Below are 18,765 nucleotides of genomic sequence, written 5' to 3'. Positions count from 1 at the left end.
AACGCGTCGGAGCTGCGGGCGCTGTCGCAGCGTATAGAGCAGGAGCCGTGCGACGGCCGCACCGCAGACGTCGTGGCGGCGCTGCTCGCCAGCACGTTCGAGGGTCTCGGCGGCAGTCCGGCAGACCCCGCTGTGGGTGATGTGGCGGCGGAGGCAGCTGCACGTCGCTTTTTCTCTGCAGCAGCAGCAATAGAAACTCTGTCACACGATGCGCCTCCGGCAGAGAAGCACGACGTCGCCGGTGGCAACGAGAAGTGTGCGTCTGTCGCCGAGGACATGGAGTCTGCCGGGGAGGAGAATGAAGATGATGGTATGGAAGGTAGCGAGGAAGAGGAGGAGTCGGGCGATGGCGTTGATGTAGAGTTCTGGCGCCGCTTGTGCAGTTGACGCGAAGGAGGGCGAGACAGCAAAAACAAAGAAAAAGCCCTGGAGGGACGGTAGCGTGGAGGTGATATCTGTGCTCTCGCGTTTTCGAAGGGCGTGGTAAAGTTACAGTTACGGTCGATTCTCCAATCTTTCTTCCGTTCTCCTTTTTTTTTTTCCTTTCTTCCCCGGCGGCCTCTTGTGTCGCAGGTGTGTCTTTGCTGTGAAGGATGTGCGAGAGTGTGCTTCATCTCCGCCGTCGGTGTTTGTTTCTCTTCGACAGCAACGGGGTAGGCGCGGCACTGCAGCATCCAGGCGTGGCGACAAGGGCGGCCTCCACTTTGATACGCGCGCAGGAGCTGCTAGGCGCCCCCCTCCATCACTGGATGCAGCAGCACCAATTCTCGGACTGGCAGGAGTGCGTTGAGTGCCTCCTCTATCACGTTGAGCAGCAGCAGCAGCAGCGGGAGGGGGCGGCGGGTGCTGTAGCTGCCACAGCGGTGGAAACGGTTTGCAGAGAGGTTCTTCAGGAGTTGACCTCCATGTTCGCATCAGAGGCCCAGGCGTACGACGCGGCGGCGGCTTCCTTTTCTGAAGACTACTGGAGAAGGGTTCAGAAGCCGCGGCGGCAGCTGCATGCCAGTGAAACAGATGCCAAGGCTGTGGTTGATGGCGGTGACACGGCGGGTGCACGTGTGAGTTGGAGCATCGCGGCGGAGGTGTCGCCGCTGGTGGAGCAGGTGTTCCTGCTCCCATGAACGGACGCGAGGTTTGCGCAGGGCACACACGCAACGAATTTCTTCGCCTACCCGTGAAGGATACTCGACTCCTCCCTTATCTTTTTTTCCGATTGCACATTTCGTCCCCTGCTGTGGTTATGTTCTCCGTTGCCGGTGGCTGGAGGTTGAACAATTAAATTTGCTTTTGTTCTGTTGTGTCTCCATGTCTCCTTCGCTTTCTTTTGTCTGTTGGCTCGCCGCGCAGCAGTGGGGGGTGTGCTGCTGCTGGACGGTGGGACTCGCTGGGAGCCATGGACGCCGGCATCGTCACGGTCGCGGAGGCCTTGGTGGCGTGGCTGGGCAGCGGCACGCCGCTGTGCAACGCGCTGCAGGACGTGGAGAAGCGCATCGGCACGGAGGAGTTGCAGCATCTGCTGCAGTACAACGTTCCCCACGCATCCACGCTTCTGGTGAAGGGGAAATGTGTCAGCGCAACCTCGCTCGCAGGGGAAAAGTTCACCAAGGCGCTTGCGTCGGAATTCGCGTGCCTCAACTTCCCAGCCGCAGACACGGCGAAGGTGACCAACGTGACACGTGTGCTCAGCGGCACCGAGACACTGTGCCCTGTGCTGAAGGACTACTACGGCTTTGCTATCTCGAGGCGTGACGTATTCATGCCATTCCTGGCCCTTGTGGTGTACGCAAGCGGCATCAAGGTGGCGAGCTGCTTGCTGCTGCCAGTGTTCCAGTCGATTCTGCGCGATAATGAGTACGCGATCAGTCTGCCATCCATTCTCTCCGCCTTCTTCCCCGGCCTGGCGCACGGCGTTCTTTCGCACAAACAGCAGATTATGAAGCTGTTGGGGGCGCTTGAGAAACGTGGAGTGCACGTGCGGAAGGAGGTTGAGGGGCACCGGACAGACGGCACCTGTGAGCTCTACACCGTGCGTGTGTTCTACGAAGACGCCGAGCAGTCATGCGAGACGGGGAGGCGGCTCACGGATTTCTACGCCATCGTGACAGAGCAGGGGAGGAAGTTTCAGAGCAACAGAAAGTCGGAGAAGCGCAAGGAAAGGTCTAGCCCGACCTCTTCCCCGAAGCATATGAAGATGTGGATGTATGAGGTGCACCGCCTGCTGCGGTTTCAGTCGCCGTACAAGGACCTGATGGGAGGCGACCTCGAACGTGTGGTGCAGAGCAATGGCTGGATGCCGCTCAGTGAGATACAAAGGCTACTGGGGAGCCGCACCGAGGCGACCAGACGCGTCTCGCCAAAAGAGGAGGATCTGCAGCATCTCTTTGAGCAACACGACGGCTTTCAGCGGTTTCAGGTGGGGGTGTGCGATGTCAAAGGCAGCTCCTTTGAGGGGCAGTTGTGCGCCCGCGCGCTCTACGCCCATCGGTGTGGGCACTCGATCTCCGAGAGCATCTTCAGGGATTTTGCACACGTAACCGACCCCAGCACGTGCCCACCACTTGCATGGGTACCTGTGGAGAAGCCACGTAAAGATAAGATCACCACGGAGCCGTTTAAACTTTATGAAGATGTTTTATTTGTCTATGCGTTCCCGCAGGAGTCCTTTGATGAGTTCCTTCGCTACCGTGAAGACGTACCGCCAGAAGAGCAGTACGACGAAAAGTTATCGAAGAAAGCAGCGCAGTTTTTTCTGGAGTTTTGTCTTCGCGCCGCTGTGCGGGACGAGCAAATGCGGGTGGTGCAGATGCCGCAACGGGCGGATGCCGCCGTGCACTGGGCCATCTTCCCGTCCCGCAAGGAGAGCGCGGACAGCGACGGCATCGAGATCCCGCGTTACTTTTTCACTGGTCACGTGAGAATACTCGGTGGCACAGCGGACGACATTCGCGCAACAGAGACGGGCGGTCAGTCGTCAGATCTCAGCTTCGGGAAAATCTCTGCGTTGGCAGGCATTGACCCAGACGGCTTTTCCGCGGAGGAGGTGGAGCGCATCTTCGGCACTGACAGGACGGCCGGAGGCATTACGGGCAGTGGGAATGGCGGGATGAAAGACAACGGGGAGCGATGCTGTATGGGGGGTAAGAGTTCGGCAGTGAAGGAGTTAGACCTAATCTCTCGTGATGGGCGCCGCACCACCGCCGCTCTGAACATGGACGATGCCAAGGTGCGGGTGCTTGAGATGTGTGCGGACCCCGAAAAGTTCATCGCGCTCGTCTCTTTCCCAAAGTGGGACGCCAACGGCGGCCCACTTCTGAATCGCCGCACAGACATCGCCAATTTTAAGAAATGGGTGTCAAGTCTCGGCCTCTTGTGCCGCAGGGCGGAAGACGATGACACGGAGGGGGTGTATGAGATACGGCGGCGCGCTCTGTTGGACATCGCCTTTGTCCGCAAAATCGCCGAAGAGTTGGAGCTGAAGGATTTCCCCGACCTCAGAGTCCTTCAACAGGCGTTGACGCGCGAGTGTGAGAGCCCGAACGCAAACTATGAGATGATGGAATTCATTGGTGACGCCATTATGGACTTTTTGGTGAGCTTTGATAGCTTCCTGCTGGGGGAACCATGGAACTTGGATGTCGTCCAGCTGGTGTGCCGCAATGAGGTGCTCTCCCACCTTATCCCTGACGAGCTGAGCAGGCGGCTCTCGCATTGCTACACTGGCATGGACCTCAAGGTGAAAGCGGATATGATGGAGGCTATCCTCGGTGCGGTGTATAAGAGGCACATGGGACTTGACCGGGTGCGGCAGTTGCTTCGCCACTTCTTCAAGCGCATCCCTTGCGTGCGGGCTCGCGAGAGCGACGCGGCCACTGCGGGGATGCTGGCCCGCGCGGAGGATGCGTGCCCGTACCTTCGTCACGATGGCGATTCTCTTGAGGAGAAGTTCCGCTACGATTGTGTGGCCCTCATCGACCATGAGAGTGCTATGCGGTATGCTTTGGTTAAAGGGCGTCCGTTCGAGGGTGGTCACCATAGCCACTACGCGTTGACGCCGTTCAACCGCATTCAGGAAAAGGCTTGCGCGACGCACTTCACAACAGGTCCGGTGTTCTCATACCGCCTCATCCCCTGCATTGACACACCAGAACTCTTCAACAGGATCCTCACTCTCTTTGACTCGGGATCAATTGCCTTTGTGAATGAAATCGTCACAGAAGACACGCACTTGGCAATTGACTTTGATGGCGCCGATGTGAGGTCGTTTGGGGTTTTGGCACTCATTTGGCAATGGTTCCAAAAGCGTTTTGTGTCCAGTTCGTCTATGCTTCTTATGGACTGCACTGGACTCTCTGTGGTGACGAAGAAGCTGAAGTGGTCTCACCACATTCACTTCCCCCAGGCAGTGATATGCCTACGGAAACTGCAGTCCGACATGGAAGATCTCAGAAAAGACATCGTGCAGCACTTGGGGAGGGGCTCACTGCTTGGTGAGGTTGTGGGTTTCAAGACGGAAGAAGCCCAAACGGGGCCAATAACTGTGATTGGGCGAGTTGTACTCTCCACAAGGTACATGATGAGCGTGCTTTCTGAGGCGGGGATAAGACCTATGCGGAGGTGCTGGGCATTTATGAATTTGCGCGATTTGTGCCAATTAGGGCAAGCATGCCGCAAACTTCGGTACTCTGTGTTTTCCCACCTATGTGCTGTAGCGCAGCTGAGTGGCGTGCTTGCGTCCATTTGTGGGGTGCACAAGAAGTATGACTTCAAGGCGAAGAGTGACTCCGCTGAGTATGCCCACTACGTACTTATACGGGTGCTGTTTGCTTCAAGTGCTGCACAAGGCGTTGTGGGGGAGTTACTGCTGGCTCCCGCGAACGAGGTTTCGGTTGTGAGCGAAGGTGCTACATATGTGCTATCGGATGTGGTGCGTAAACCGCAGGAGGAAAAGAATGGTGATAACGGAGTTAAGTTGGAGAATGAGAAGATGATGACGGCGAAGGAGTTCAGCAACTATGTCACCCTGCAGCGGGAGGGGGGTCTCTTTTCTACCGCGTACTGGAACCGCGTTGTGGATGCGGGGTTGGCAACAAGCAGGAAGCTGCGGATGTACCTCAACGACAAGTGCGATATGAAGTACTTTCAGGAGTACCGTCCGCTCTTTCTTGACGCGCTGTATAACGTGGGAGGAGAACGGCGCACTGTTCGGCCTGATCGCGCTGTCATCCAGCAACGTAGCGTGGTCAACAAGACTGCTGCAGCAGCACTGAACGTAAGAAGTGAGGGAGACCCAAAGCAACAGAATGATGAAGAAACGTACCCGCTCGAGTTGGCGCACGCGTCGGTGTTACGCCTCGCGTCGCTGCGCAGCCCCACGTATCGTGATGTGAACGGACTCTTGCGCAGCGCCTGGACCGAGGGCTGCAACGCGGACGCAACATTTGCGGACTTCACCCACATCGAGGCTGTAGACGATCGTCTTCCCTCCTTCGAGGCGTACCAGAGATGCCGCGACCCTCAAAGGGAGAGTGAGTGGACCCTCTGGGCGAACGGTGTGTGCGGAATGTTGTGCGGCGATGCAGTCACTGAGAAGGATAGCGACACCGCAAAGACAACGGCGCTACAGCCAACGTACTGGACCCACGACAGCAGCCAACAGCAGGCGAAGTTGTGGATCGCCGGGGAGGTCGTCCTCATTGTGGGCCCCAGCAAGTCTCTCTACGAAGCGCTGACGCTCCAGCGCGGTATGGAGACGATGGCGCGGCTTCTGCTGCCAAGCATTTTGGTGAAGGACTCGAAGTTTGTAGAGGGGTGGCTCACGGCCTATTCACCCAGAGTGTTCCCTCTTTTTCTTCCCTTTCTCAAGAAGGCCCGTCCTCCATCTAAGAAGCACAACGAGAGGGTGGTGCCATCGGGGGATTGCGGTATCAGGATGAGTGGTGGCAGCAGTAGCAGCACCGCCATCATCATGAATTCACAGCTAAGCAACGGAACAACGCCCCACCCAAAAGATGTACCTGCTTTGTTTAATTGCTCACAGACAGCACCCCAGCGAGGGCCAAGGAAGAAGGAAAAGGTGTGTCTGCTCTCATACGCGATGACTGGTGATCCCTTGGTCGGTGAGCACATCTACCCCGCCATCCGGTCGGCTCTTCGCGGGCAATGCCGCCCCTTCCTCATTGTCACCGCCAATACCAATGCGTTTTCGTGGCTCTCGGTCCGCTTTCCATGTGTGGTCTCACCCGAGTACTTCAAGCCGTCTACTTCAAAAGGTTTGCGGTATGCTTTTTGTCCCGTTTTCTGTTGTATCTTTGTCATCGACGACACAATCGAGCCGTATTCTAAAGATGTGGTTGGGGCGATTTGGAAACGTGTCACGGAAGGGCATGGTCGTTTGTTTGCTGCGACGGCAGCTCTCCAGAACTGTCTGGAGCAAAGGTAGAACTGTTCGCTACTATTGTTGCTGTTTCTGATGCTGCTGTTACTAATACAAGAACAACAGCGGTTGCTGCCAGATGGGATTCCCGAGGCTTCTTCTCACAGGTCTCTTTGATTTTTTTTTTTGGTATATCCATTCGTGTGGTCTATTAACGTGGTTGTGGTGAATAACTCTACTACTACTGCTACGGCGGCGGCGGCGGCGGCGGCTGACGAAGTGGTGGGCTATTTCATTCTCTTTTTCTCTCTATCTATCTCCCCCTTGTCCTCATCATGCGATGATGACTTCCCGGGAAACCAAGGTAAAGCAACGACTTCATAGCGAAAGAGAAGCAAAACACAAACAACCAGGCAAATTATTATTGATCAAAATCATGGCAACGAACGCGAAAGGCTACGCGGCTCAGACCGCAAAGGCCCCCCTTGCTCCCTTCAGCTTCCAGCGCCGTGCTGTGGGACCAGATGACGTGAGCATCAAGATCGCGTACTGTGGTGTGTGCCACAGCGACATCCACCAGGCGCGTGATGAGTGGGGTGGCAGCCTCTTCCCGATGGTGCCTGGCCATGAGATTGTTGGCCACGTGACGGCTGTCGGTCCAAAAGTGAAGAAGTTCAAGGTGGGCGACACAGTTGGTGTGGGCTGCATGGTTGACTCGTGCAGCAAGTGCCCTCAGTGCAAGAAAGGTCTCGAGCAGTACTGCGTGGAGGGAAACACTGCGACGTACAATTCTCACACTCGTGACGGCAAGGATATTACACAAGGCGGCTACTCGGACCACATTGTGGTCAAGGAGGAGTTCGTGCTGCGCGTTCCGTCTAACCTCGACCTCGCTGCAGCTGCGCCACTGCTGTGTGCCGGCATCACGACGTACTCGCCGCTGCACCACTGGGGCGTGAAGGCGGGCTCGAAGCTTGGCGTTGTCGGCCTCGGTGGGTTGGGCCACATGGCGGTGAAGATCGGCAAGGCGATGGGGGCGGAAATCACCGTCTTTACCACCAGCGAGGGCAAGCGGGATGCGGCTAAGAAGCTGGGCGCTGACCACGTGGTCCTCTCCAAGGACGCAGAGCAGATGAAAGCGGTACAGAACACCCTCAACGTTGTCATTGACACAGTCGGTTCCGCGCACGACTTGACGCCCTACATCCTCGCCCTCACGACGGACGGCGTGCACATATTGATTGGCATCCCAGAGAAGCAACACCCACCGGTGCCGGCTGCTCTGCTCATCATGAACCGCAAGTCTGTCGTCGGTTCCCTCATTGGCGGCATCCCAGAGACGCAAGAAATGCTCGACTTCTGCTCCAAGCACGGCATCGTCTCGGATATTGAGATGATTAAGGCGGACTATATCAACACAGCGTACGAGCGGGTCACCAAAGGCGATGTTAAGTACCGCTTCGTCATCGATATCGCCTCCCTGGATCATTAAGAAGCGGCGGCTGCAAGATCCGAGCGGTAGCGGTGAGTGAAGCCCCCTCCCCCATATATATATATATATATATATATATCTAAATATATTGCGTAAAGGAATTCATAGCAACAAGAAGAAGAGTAAAGAGAAAAACAGGGAGGTTTCTTGAGTTGTGGAAGACGGAGGAGAGGGGGAAAAGAAAAAAAAAGAGAAATCAGGAGCAAATAAAGGTCTTTTGTTTTTTCTCGTTTACGGTCGTTTTTTTTTGTTACTTTATTTCTATTGGTCGACGTTTATTTGTATCTATTGAGTGTTTCCCTCTTTGCATGGGTGTGGCATCGCCTCCCGGCATCTATTTTCACCGGTAAATGAAAGAAGAAAAAAGGTGCGGAGGTTCTTTATCTGTTCCTATTCGAGGTGGACGGTGTGTGTGTGTGTGTTCCCCGCGTGGGTCCATCATCCGCCTGGGAGTAGGGGGAGGCTTCCAATGCCGCCACGCGCACTCTTTTCCATCTTCCCATTCTGAAGGGCGCAGAATTCCCCACACACACACACACACACACACACTCACACACGCAGACAAAGAAAAAACACCGGCTTTTCCTATTTACTCACAGTGTCGCCGTAAATCAAGTGCGACACTAGTTGACAGCTGAGTAGTCGATGTGCCCCGATAACAGCAGCAAAAGTAAAATTTTTCATTTTCGTTGTTGATGTGTGTGTGTGTGGGTGGTGGTTGTGGTGGGGAGTCAAAAGGGGTGGTGAAGAGGATTTATGACATCTGACACTCACAGAGCCCCCGTGGCCCTTCTAGCTCAGTCGGTAGAGCGCACGGCTCTTAACCGTGTGGTCGTGGGTTCGAGCCCCACGGGGGGTGCTTTTTCGTATACCTCTTGTATGACGACAAGAATATACGAATATGTTTGGTCTTGGTGCCTATAAGCGGACATATTTGCAGCATGTGGGTCGGTGTTCTCCCGTAGCCACTCCTCCCGTGTGACATGTTCACGCAATTCAGCACATGACTTTCACACGCACCCACATAATTGAGCCTGAGAAGAGAATGGGAACGGGAACGGCATTTCTTTAAGGGAGAGAGGGGGTGATGTCAGCTTTGATAAGCCATGCAGTTTTTTGGGGTTCAAGCATGAGACGGCCTCGCTGAACAACTGTCTGCCTTTGGCATCTTTATCTTCCTATTTGCTCCTAATGAGCCACCTTGTGTCCTTGTGGTTTTGTTGCCGTTGGTGTGTTTGTGGGGGAGGGAGAAATAGCCCTGGTGTCCGTAGGGGAAACACATTTGGAAAACAAAAAGGTATGAAATATGCGCCAATGGGGCGCTTCTTCTTAGTGGCACTATGTTTGGTTGCGACTCTGATGCTCCCGCAAACAGTGAACTGCAGTTATCCGCTAGAAGAGGATGCGGCGGCGGTGCACCTCCTGGGCCCGTCTCTTGCAACGCTCTGGGAGTCGCAATTCAGTGGGTTTGCCAGCAGCATCGCGGCTGACTATGCAGCAGCAATGACGGTTCCACCAAAAGAAAACTGTACCCACGGGGGCCAACCAGAAACAAATGGTAACTGTACGTGCGCTGACTCAAACAATTTCAATGGCTTGCGTTGCGAGATGTGTCAACGTGACGGGTCTTGTCACGATTCTAGTGGCGACTCGAGTGAGTGCAACCAGAGCCTTTCCGTCCGAGGAGCAAACAAACAGTTTGAGTGCGCACTTGACTCTCCGTTTTTTATCAACCTCATGGGTGGCGGTCGCAAGATTGAGGCGATTGTCACACTCAACTGTACCACAGAAGACGGTGGCGCCTTCGCCAGTGGCAACAGCGGTGTTTGCGCCATGACGTTGTATCGCATTGAGCCAAATCACACATTTGTCGATCCATTTTTCCGGTGTATCACGTCGAAATGCTCAATGCGCCTGGCAACCGAAGAGATAAATAAGGACGACAACAGTACCAAGACATCTAAACGCGTTTTCAAAGCGTTGACCCTGACAGGGCAAGTGGTGCTCGTCACCCTCTGTTCGCTTTTAGCTCTGCTGCGCTGTGTCTCGTCCAAGCTTGGTCGTCGTCTCATGGCAAGGATTCTGGTCGGGTTGGGTATCACACTTGTGGTATTCACGTTGCTCTTCATCGGCGTCATGTTTGGCAATATGCGTCCGAGGCACCCGGCGATGCTTGCTGTGTATGAGTGCAAAGAGACGGAGTGCAGTTGCGCCGAATACCCCCCATCAGGAAACAAACCAATCTGCGCGAATACAATCCTCAATGACAAGATACTTCCAATGATCAGGAACAGTATCCGCTTTGCGTGTAACCTGCAGACAAAGTTGTGCCAACTGACGCTCGCTGATCTCGCACTTATGTTTGATCTTCAATGCAACGCTAGCGAATGCGTGAACACGCGACAGTTTCCCAATGGGCCTTCAATGGAGGAGTCAATTATCGCACGGGCCCAACGCAACCTTCTCGTTATAGTTGCCCTCGTATTTGTACTATCAATCATGGCGATCATGACCCACGCTTTCTGGTTATCTTCAAAGTCAAAACGTAAAGCCCTTGAGTTCATTCGCATATTTAGCCTCTCAGAGACGCTCCCGCTATCAGGGAGCCTCGGACAGATGCTTGAGGAGGAAACTGTGGAAGAGAGATTCTTTGACAAGGGAAGCGTTGGTGATGTGGTGGACAGTGTGCGACAGCCAAACCGGCAGGTTCAAACAGAGGACAACACCAAGGAAGTCGTACCCGATGCTAACGAGTTCGTTGGTCTGGTGTCTCATAGCCGCACTCGTCATGTGCATGCCACGAGCGATGCGAGGCGCACTTTCACCACCACACCCTACGAAGCGGACCAAGTGGAGTTCACCCGGAAGCTGACCAGGTCGTCGTTTGAGCTCAAGGTGACGGATTTGGAGTACGCCCTGATAGGCTCACGCTTCGCCATACACGAAGAGGCGAGGACACGGTTGATTTTGCATCAAGTGAACTTCACAGTGCGCTCGGGCGAAGTGCTAGCCATTCTTGGGCCATCCGGCGCGGGTAAAACAACGCTGCTCGACCTCCTGTCTGCCCGCAGCAAACAAGGTCAGACAACAGGGAGTATAACCTTCAATGGCACAGCAGTTTCCACCAACTCTGCCTCAGTGATCGAGCAGTATCGCAACATCATTGGGTACGTCTCGCAGGAGGATACCTTTCTGCCAGCCTTGACAGTGTACCAGACGATTGAATACGCGGCACGGCTGAAGCTCCCACAGGCCTTCTCTAATGCCACCATCAAGAACATTGTGCGGCACATGATTGAGGCATTGAAACTCCAGCGATGTGAACACACGGTGATTGGCGATGGCAGCGGCCTACGCGGTGTGAGTGGAGGCGAGAAGCGACGCGTCTCCATCGCAGTGGAGCTTTTGGCGAATCCGCGCATCCTCTTCCTTGATGAACCGACCAGTGGCTTAGACGCGGTGAGTGCGAAGCGCGTCATGGATGCGGTTGTGGAGCTTGCGAAGGAGTCCCCGATGCGGGCGTACGCACCCCATTACTTTGCCTTTAAGCCCATCGTCATCTTCAGCATTCATCAACCGTCGCAGGAGATATTTGAACTCTTCGACAAACTGCTCCTGCTTTCGCGTGGGGTGAACGTGTACAGTGGCCCCGCCCGCTGCGCTGCCGCAACGCTCGAGGCGCGCGTGCTGCGGGTAATTGGCGGCGTGCGTGCCGTGCCCCGAAGCGCCGACCACCCGAACCACGCAGAATACCTCATGAAGCTGGAGGAGGTTCTCGATGACCCCGCACGCATGGAGCTACGAGCGGAGGACACTCTGCAGGCGGCCACACAGTACGAGGGGACCGAATTCTTCCGGCATTCACAGCAGGAAGCTCTCAGCGGTTCTGAGGCTGTTGCTTCTGCTACTGGTGGTGGTGGTGAGGAGGAGGAGGAAGAGGGTGAAAGGCTGGTGCTGGGCGCTGACATTCTCCGAACCGTTATCGGATTCCGCGTGTACTACGCGAACGTATACCAGCAGCTCGCGCTGCTGACGTCGCGGGCGGCGAGTTGTCTCATCTCCTCTTTCCACCTGATTGTATGTCACGCCGCCGTGACATCGTGCGTGGGGGTCCTCATGATGGTGCTGTACCGCGAGCAAAACCTTGACCTCCCTGGTGCCCTTAATCGCGCTGGCTCCATTACCTTTCTGCTGCTTGTCGTGTCGTTTGTTTCACTCAGCTGCCTTGAGCAGCTTGTTGCCGAGCGCAAGTTGTTCGTGGTGGAGCGGGAGAACGGATTTTACCACACCCTGCCGTACCTACTATCAAAGGTCGTGGTAGACATTGTGCCGCTGCGCATTGTGCCGGCGTTGGTGCTTGCGTCGCTTATCTACTTTCCCATGGGTCTCCGCGTGGACGATGGTATGCACTTCTTCTGGTTTGTCGTCGTCGTGGTGCTGTTCTCTGTATGTATCACACTGGTTGTGCTGTGCATCGGCATCGTTACGAGGTCATTTGGCGCTGCGGCGCTACTGAGCAGCGTCGTCATTCTGTGGAACTTCGTCTTTGGCGGGTTCCTTGTGCAGGCGGAGACGGTGCCGTCGGCGCTGCGGCTGTTCCAGGCGATTTCACCCTTTTTTCTTGCCTTCGAGGCGCTGCTGGTGAATGAGCTCGACGGGCAGGCGTGCACCTTCTCCCCCACCGACGAGACGGGGAAGCCGGCGGCGACGAGCATTCCCATCATGTGCGTTCAGTACCTGTCGAACATCGGGCTGCGGCCGGCGCGCTTCAACAACGACGTCGCGCTGCTCGCGGTGTTCACTGCCGGGTTGTTCGCCCTCGCGTTTTGGCTGCTCGCAAAATTCAACACCATTGTGCGGTAGCGGCGGGCGCGGGCAGGAGGGTGTGTTTGAGAGGAGGGAGTGGTGGTGTTGGTGTGTCTATGTGCGTCTGTGTGTGGGCGTGTGTGCCTCTCTCTCTTTCTCTCTGTGAAGAAGTGAAGGGGAAGAAGAATGAGATAAGAAAGACAATGAGACTTGCTACGCGTGATGTGAAAATATGAGCGCTGAATATGAGAAGCAAAGATGGAGAAAGAGAGAGAGGGAGAGAGGGGGGGAAATAAAACAGAAGGGATTCGTGTTTTTTTTTTGTTTTTGGTTTTTTGTTCGATAGAACTGCAGCAGCAGCAACTCGACCCGTGGGCCAATGCTAGTGCGGGAATGAGTGCTTTATGTCAAGATGAGCACGTGCATATGTCTGTGTGTCCCTCTGTATACATTTGTCTCTCTGTGTGTGTGTGCCTCTGTGTGTGTGTGCCTCTGTGTGTGTGTGCCTCTGTGTGTGTGTGCCTCTCCTTCGCGGCCTGACGTGTCGCCTTGCCGTGCCACAAGGCTAGCCGTGCACGCGCGCTCCTGCTAACGCAAACGCATTTATCATCGTCGTCTCTTTCCTTCTTTCTCCACGCGTGGGCTACTGTGGTAGAAAGGCGGTGGCTCGTCCCCTATTTGTTTGCTTTTGTTCCTCCGCGGTGGCGGCGAGCTTCTTCCCCCTTTGCTGCGTAATACTGCAGTGGCATGCCGGACACTCGCTTTCACGCGCCCAAGACCAATGAGTACCAGTGGCGCAACTTGTACCTGAGGAAGCACGGTGTCTGCACGTACGCGCCGCCAATGCCGAAGCACCCAGAGACCGCCACTGACGATGCGCAGCAGAGCACGCAGTCGGTGCGGTACGACGGCGACGCACGCTCCGCGGCCGCCAACAACGACGCCGGCACCAGCGAAGACGACGACACCTTCGACAGAACGTCGCGGCGGCGGTCGTTGGGGCGTGTGATGAGTGGTGCCACCAGCCGTGCGGGTTCGCGCCGCCCCTCACTCGATGTGCGACGACGCTCCTCCGGCTACGACTATCTCGAGATGCTCACCGACCAGCAGCTCTTCTCAGGGGACATATTCAACTTCCTGAGCCAGAACGGCAGCGGGGCGTCAACGCCGCTGTACCCACGCTCGCAGCAACAGAATACACGCATGTCCATGACGCTGCCGTCCATCCTACGCTCGTCGATGCAATCTAACATGGATATTGGGAGCGGGATGGCGACCGAAAGATCCGGCATGGGCTTTGAATCACCGAAGCAGGACCAGGAGCAGCAGCAGCAGCAAAAACAGCCGTCGTCGTCAGCGGTTCCGAAGGAACTCTTGAGGCTGCAGCGCGAGACGTGGCACCTGCTCATGGACAACCGCATCATGCTTTGGTTCGAACGCGAGGCAAAGGAACGCGGCCGCATCGCCGCAAGTGTGCAGCGGCGCCTCTTGGAAGTTGTCACATGGACACCAGACAAACAAGGCAAGGTGGTCTTCAAGTCGCCGCAAGATGCTGTAAGTAAAGGCGCACCGAATGAAGGGGGATCGGGGCTTCCGCCAATAAGTGCGGCGGAGGAAGTGAACGAGAACGCGGAGCTCATGCAAACGCTGGAGAAGTTCGCCCCGTTCTTTGCTGTCATTTCTCCCCCAGAGGCGCTGCAGCGGCTGGTAGGCCACACGATCGTGGCGAGGCAGCGGGGCAGACGCCAAGGTGCCCCGGAGATCATCGGCTTCCCGCTCTTCAGTCAGTACGCCACATGGCGAGAGACGTACGAAAATCGAACGGCGTGGATTTTGGCGCCGTTCAGTTTCTTCTTGATTCATGACTGCAGCTATAGCCATGCCCACATCGCCGCGCTGTATGTGCTGCTGGGTCTCATTAACGAGACGGCCCATACCCACACTGCGGAGTGTTCGATGAGTGAACACCAGCGGCAGATCACGGCCGACCTCCGACAGCGTCGAAACCGTGGCGCCAAGGAGAGCACGGCGGAGTTGGTGCTCTGCCCGCTGACGGTCATGCGGCAACTCACTGAGGACCTCCTCCTCGCTTACGAGCAAAGTACCGCCCGCACGACGCTGTCGATGGCTCTCCACGTGCAGGACTTCCTTACTGACATTGTGCTCGACCCTGACACCGCTTCTCGATTTTTGAGCCCGGACGCCCTGCGGCGTCAGTGTGGGAACGAACGAAGCAGCACCAAAACTGCCGCCGATGCACCTGCTGCGGATCCCGGGAATAGCGAGACGGGTGATGAAGCTGGCGAAGATAATAACAGTGGTGGAGGGGATAGTACCGGTGATGCTGGTGCTGCGAAGAGCGAACAGCCGGAACGCAACGAAGATGGAAATTCGGCAATGCCTCGCGAAGATAGCGACACGATGGACTGGGGCTCGTTAAAGCAGCTGAATGACGATACATTTGAAGAACTTTTTGTTCTCGCCCAGTGGTTCGTGGATGCGCCGACGGCTAACAGTGGCATCCCTGTAGATTTCAAGTCTAGCTCGCGTCCCTCCTCGCGGTCCAAAAAGAGTTTGCTCTTTATGGGCAGCCACACGGTCACGTCGCTTGGGCAGGAGAGCAAGAAAGGTGTCGGCTCGCCCGTACCCTCAGAAGCGAGTATGGCGCCGAGTGGCGATGCCGTCTCCTTTCTTGGCCGTGCGCAGGAGCATGAAGCCACCACGTCCATTGTCGAGGCGATCGTTCGCTACGAGGTGCAGCGTCAGCACCTGGTTGAGCTGCGCCACCAGGCGGAGCAGATGCAGCGGTCGCCACCACTTTCAAACCACAAGAAGCACCGGAAGAAGCGGCAGGTCGTCACTCGTGCTGCCCCGCGCAGCGAACCCGCCAGCATGTCGGACCTCCCGTCCGGCGCGACGCTCCTCACTGGGCCGCTCACTTTTCTCACGACATATATCCGACTTCACGGCGCCTCATGGCTGAAGGAGCTGCTGGGGCGGCTGTTCAACATTCTCCGACGAGAGAGTGTGCTGCTGTATGTGAACGGGTCTGACATGGAGCTACCACCGCATGCCTCGCCGCGAGCCTCCGTCTCGCAGCTAAGCGCAAGTGGCGAGCCGAGCACAGACGCCACAACGAGCTTTGGGCGTGAACTTGGTCGCTGGCGTCACTTGGGTGAAAAAGAAGCAGCGTACTACCATCGACTGGAGCGGCTGGAGGATCTTATCTGCCAAGACATCCAGTACGTAATGGAGGAGTTTTTCAGCGCCCTGCATGGCAAGCGCTCCATGACGCGCCTCCCACAGGGTATCTCTGTTTTGTTGACGAACTTCTGCACAACCCTTCACCTGCATTTACTACGGCAGCATGCCACCCTTGACACTGCCAGCGATAAGCCCGCAATTCGTGTCAGGAAGTGTCTGGCCCTCATGCGGCAGAAGCGGGTCACCGGTGGAGTTGCAACCAGCTCATGGGGCCAGCGTCAGCAGGATTCCACGGACCGACTCATCCGAAACATCGAGAGTCACCGGCTGTCGAAGTTTGTCCTGTTTGACTGCTGGATTTTGCCCACACTCAACAACGCCGTCTCATTTGGATATCTTCCAGAGAGCACCTCCAATCACCTTCTCTGGAATGTGGACGCGTTTGCACGTTATTTGAAGATCATTGTCAACGCTTCCTCTGTCCCTTCTGACATTGCTGATTTGTACATTCACACCACGACTCCGCCTGTGTCTGCGGCACTGCAGCGAGGCCCCACACTCTCTGGGGAGAGACGCTCCCGCTTCCACGGTGAGGGTGCGACGGCGCCGCGGTGCAACACGGTGAAGCTTCCACCTGTCATCAATGGTGTGTTCGATGTGTCCAACGGGTCCCTCATGCAGCTGTTCCGCGAGCCGGAAGGGGAGGATGACTCACACGAGCGGTTTGTCTTTGGCGACTCACCGTCTCTTAGCGGGACACTGCGCGGCAAAGGCGGTGACACGAGCTGCAGTTCTAACGAAGGGCGCAAGCCATGGTGTGATATATCTGGTGCTCTTAGCGCGTTGAACGAGTCATTAGGCATCACTGGCGGTGACCCTGGGGAAGAGACGTACGAGGATGACACTGACGTGACGCCAGTGCGCATCTTAAATATTTTCTGCGCCCGAGCCTCTGGTGACATCTCTGCAAAAGTGATTGTGTCTGAGTATGAAGTGGCGCCGACGACAGCGGCGTCGTGCATTAGCAAAGCGTACTCGCTCATGTCTGGGCAGCATCCCATTGTACGCAATGCGTGCCTCTCAGGTTACCTAGTTGGGCAGTTCAAGTCTTCGCCATATCTGACATGTCTGGTTGGGGTGTTGCTGCACCCACGCACAGCAGCGATGGTTGTGGAGAATGTGTTCCAGAACAGTCGTGCCTTTTACAATTCACTCATGAAGCCCCTGAAGGATGAGACCATGTTGTCTCTGATGACGTCCCTGGTGGTGGCGCGGAAACACATGCCACTGGTGGACTCGAATGAACTCCTTTCACTGGTTGCATCAATCCCAATGAGCAATGGTGAAAATGAAGCTGACCATGCTGGTTACACTGGGAATGGAGACCATAAGAAGAATTCGCAGATGGCCTCATGGGGGACAACCACGCGGCGGCTCCTGCGGCAGCGGGCGCAGGCTACCACAGGCTCCGCGCTTTCGCAGGACATGAATCTGCACCCACTCCTGCGCCGTTGCGGGCCCACAAACCCATATGATACGCTGCTTAAGACCGCAAACCTCATTCAGGGTGAGATGGAGCGGGTGCCTCTCTGCTTCGATACGTGGTGGCGCGCGATGGTTGTGGCACTCACCGTGAAGGCGATGAACGTCATTGAGGAGTGCAGCGACTCTAAGTCTTCGCAGTGGGAGCAGTGGTGCCAGACAAAGATGCACGAAATGCAGCGCGAGTATCGGGGGTTGTGCTCCTACTTCGCACAGCACAAGGGCGGGCGGCTGGACATCTCCAAGGCGAAGGCGCTGGCGTGCGTCGGCGACAGGCGGCGCCGCTCGAGCTCCATGGTGATGCCGCCGCGTTCAGCATCCGGGTCGCCTCGCTCAACGGATCGGGGAAGGCGGCGCAAGTCCGTGCGACCTCGGTCGCGGCCTCAATCACGGGCACGACCGAATCAACGAGCGGCGAAGAATGCGAAATAACAGGCAAAGAATGGGGGAACGGGAAGGAAGTGCGAGGAAATGTATTTCATATTGCACACAGACGATCAACGAGGCACGCACGGACGGCTTCTCGCCACGCTTTATTCTCTGGACGCCATGTAAAAGAGTTCGGTTCAACTTGCTGAGGGGTATGGTTGCCACAGCTGTGTGTTTAACTGCGTTCATCTGATTCAGTGGGTGAGTGTCGCAGAAGGAACCAATAAGTATTTCTCTTCCTTCATCCTGCTCTTCTTTGTAGTTGTTGTTTCAGCACATCATTTGTCAAGGGGCAGAAAGCGGCGCTGCATGCATGAACGCATTCAGCGGTGCCACAGACAAGGAGGCAAAAGGAGTCGAGACACTCCTGCCAACTGTGGATGATGTGGCGGCCGCCTTTGCGCAGCAGCTGCGCGAGGCCGAGTCACTTTACTACGCGGCTGGCCTCGATGCACTCGCGGGGATTCGATGCGTGCAGCTGTACAGCGAGACCCTTGCGGGTGTGTCTTGTCTCTCACGGGTAAGGCGCACGCCCGCCGCACTGAAGTGAGAAGGAGCACATGGATAATATGAATCACCACGCCCACACACACAGAGAGAGAGAGAGAGAGAAGCGAGTACCCCGCCCCCTTCCCGTCCTTCGTCGTTTTTCCCTTTCTCTCTTCTCCTGTGTGGTGAGGATCATGTCACAGAGTATTCTTTATTGCACCTATTTGCCGCTGGATTTGTTGTTGTTGTTGTTGTTGTTGTGCCTCTCTCGAGTTCGTCGGTGCGCCTCGACCTTCTCTGTGTGTTCGTCGGCGGAGGGTTTGGATCGCTGCCTGCGCATCCCGTGTGATGATGGCGTCTGCCGTTGGGGTGGACTCAAGGCCGCTCCGTCCTATTTCCCTTTCTCTCTCTCTCTCTCTCCCCCCCCCCC

General features: G+C 56.1%; 7 protein-coding genes and 1 non-coding gene across 8 annotated transcripts; all 8 read left to right on the top strand.

Annotated features, from left to right (window-relative positions):
* Positions 1-387, top strand: DQ04_01391110 (hypothetical protein; the record flags this gene model as incomplete). The annotated part of the gene is made up of 1 exon (XM_009310662.1): positions 1-387. A coding segment is annotated over one exon (387 nt), but the record flags the coding sequence as incomplete, so codon positions are not given.
* Positions 388-593: 206 nt separating this feature from the next.
* DQ04_01391100 (hypothetical protein) lies at positions 594-1,121 on the top strand (the record flags this gene model as incomplete). Its single annotated transcript, XM_009310661.1, has 1 exon — positions 594-1,121. The coding sequence occupies one exon, from the start codon at positions 594-596 to the stop codon at positions 1,119-1,121; it is 528 nt and encodes a 175-aa protein (XP_009308936.1).
* A 272-nt stretch (positions 1,122-1,393) lies between these two features.
* Positions 1,394-6,439, top strand: DQ04_01391090 (putative RNase III domain protein; the record flags this gene model as incomplete). The annotated part of the gene is made up of 1 exon (XM_009310660.1): positions 1,394-6,439. One exon carries the CDS (start codon positions 1,394-1,396, stop codon positions 6,437-6,439), a length of 5,046 nt encoding a protein of 1,681 aa, XP_009308935.1.
* Positions 6,440-6,809: 370 nt separating this feature from the next.
* Positions 6,810-7,865, top strand: DQ04_01391080 (NADP-dependent alcohol hydrogenase; the record flags this gene model as incomplete). The annotated part of the gene is made up of 1 exon (XM_009310659.1): positions 6,810-7,865. The coding sequence occupies one exon, from the start codon at positions 6,810-6,812 to the stop codon at positions 7,863-7,865; it is 1,056 nt and encodes a 351-aa protein (XP_009308934.1).
* Positions 7,866-8,651: 786 nt separating this feature from the next.
* Positions 8,652-8,724, top strand: DQ04_tRNA072 (the record flags this gene model as incomplete). Its single annotated transcript has 1 exon — positions 8,652-8,724. It is a non-coding gene; the product is annotated as a tRNA-Lys (tRNA).
* Positions 8,725-9,179: 455 nt separating this feature from the next.
* On the top strand, positions 9,180-12,728 carry DQ04_01391070 (ABC transporter; the record flags this gene model as incomplete). The annotated part of the gene is made up of 1 exon (XM_009310658.1): positions 9,180-12,728. The coding sequence occupies one exon, from the start codon at positions 9,180-9,182 to the stop codon at positions 12,726-12,728; it is 3,549 nt and encodes a 1,182-aa protein (XP_009308933.1).
* A 690-nt stretch (positions 12,729-13,418) lies between these two features.
* On the top strand, positions 13,419-17,849 carry DQ04_01391060 (hypothetical protein; the record flags this gene model as incomplete). The annotated part of the gene is made up of 1 exon (XM_009310657.1): positions 13,419-17,849. One exon carries the CDS (start codon positions 13,419-13,421, stop codon positions 17,847-17,849), a length of 4,431 nt encoding a protein of 1,476 aa, XP_009308932.1.
* Positions 17,850-18,159: 310 nt separating this feature from the next.
* On the top strand, positions 18,160-18,396 carry DQ04_01391050 (hypothetical protein; the record flags this gene model as incomplete). The annotated part of the gene is made up of 1 exon (XM_009310656.1): positions 18,160-18,396. The coding sequence occupies one exon, from the start codon at positions 18,160-18,162 to the stop codon at positions 18,394-18,396; it is 237 nt and encodes a 78-aa protein (XP_009308931.1).
* Positions 18,397-18,765: the final 369 nt, after the last annotated feature.

Source organism: Trypanosoma grayi, assembly GCF_000691245.1.
Source record: "Trypanosoma grayi strain ANR4 Tgr_139_V1, whole genome shotgun sequence".
Classification (NCBI taxonomy): Eukaryota; Euglenozoa; class Kinetoplastea; order Trypanosomatida; family Trypanosomatidae; genus Trypanosoma; species Trypanosoma grayi.
The sequence above is the reverse complement of the archived record's forward strand: the minus strand, read 5'-3'. Positions and strand labels throughout refer to the sequence as shown.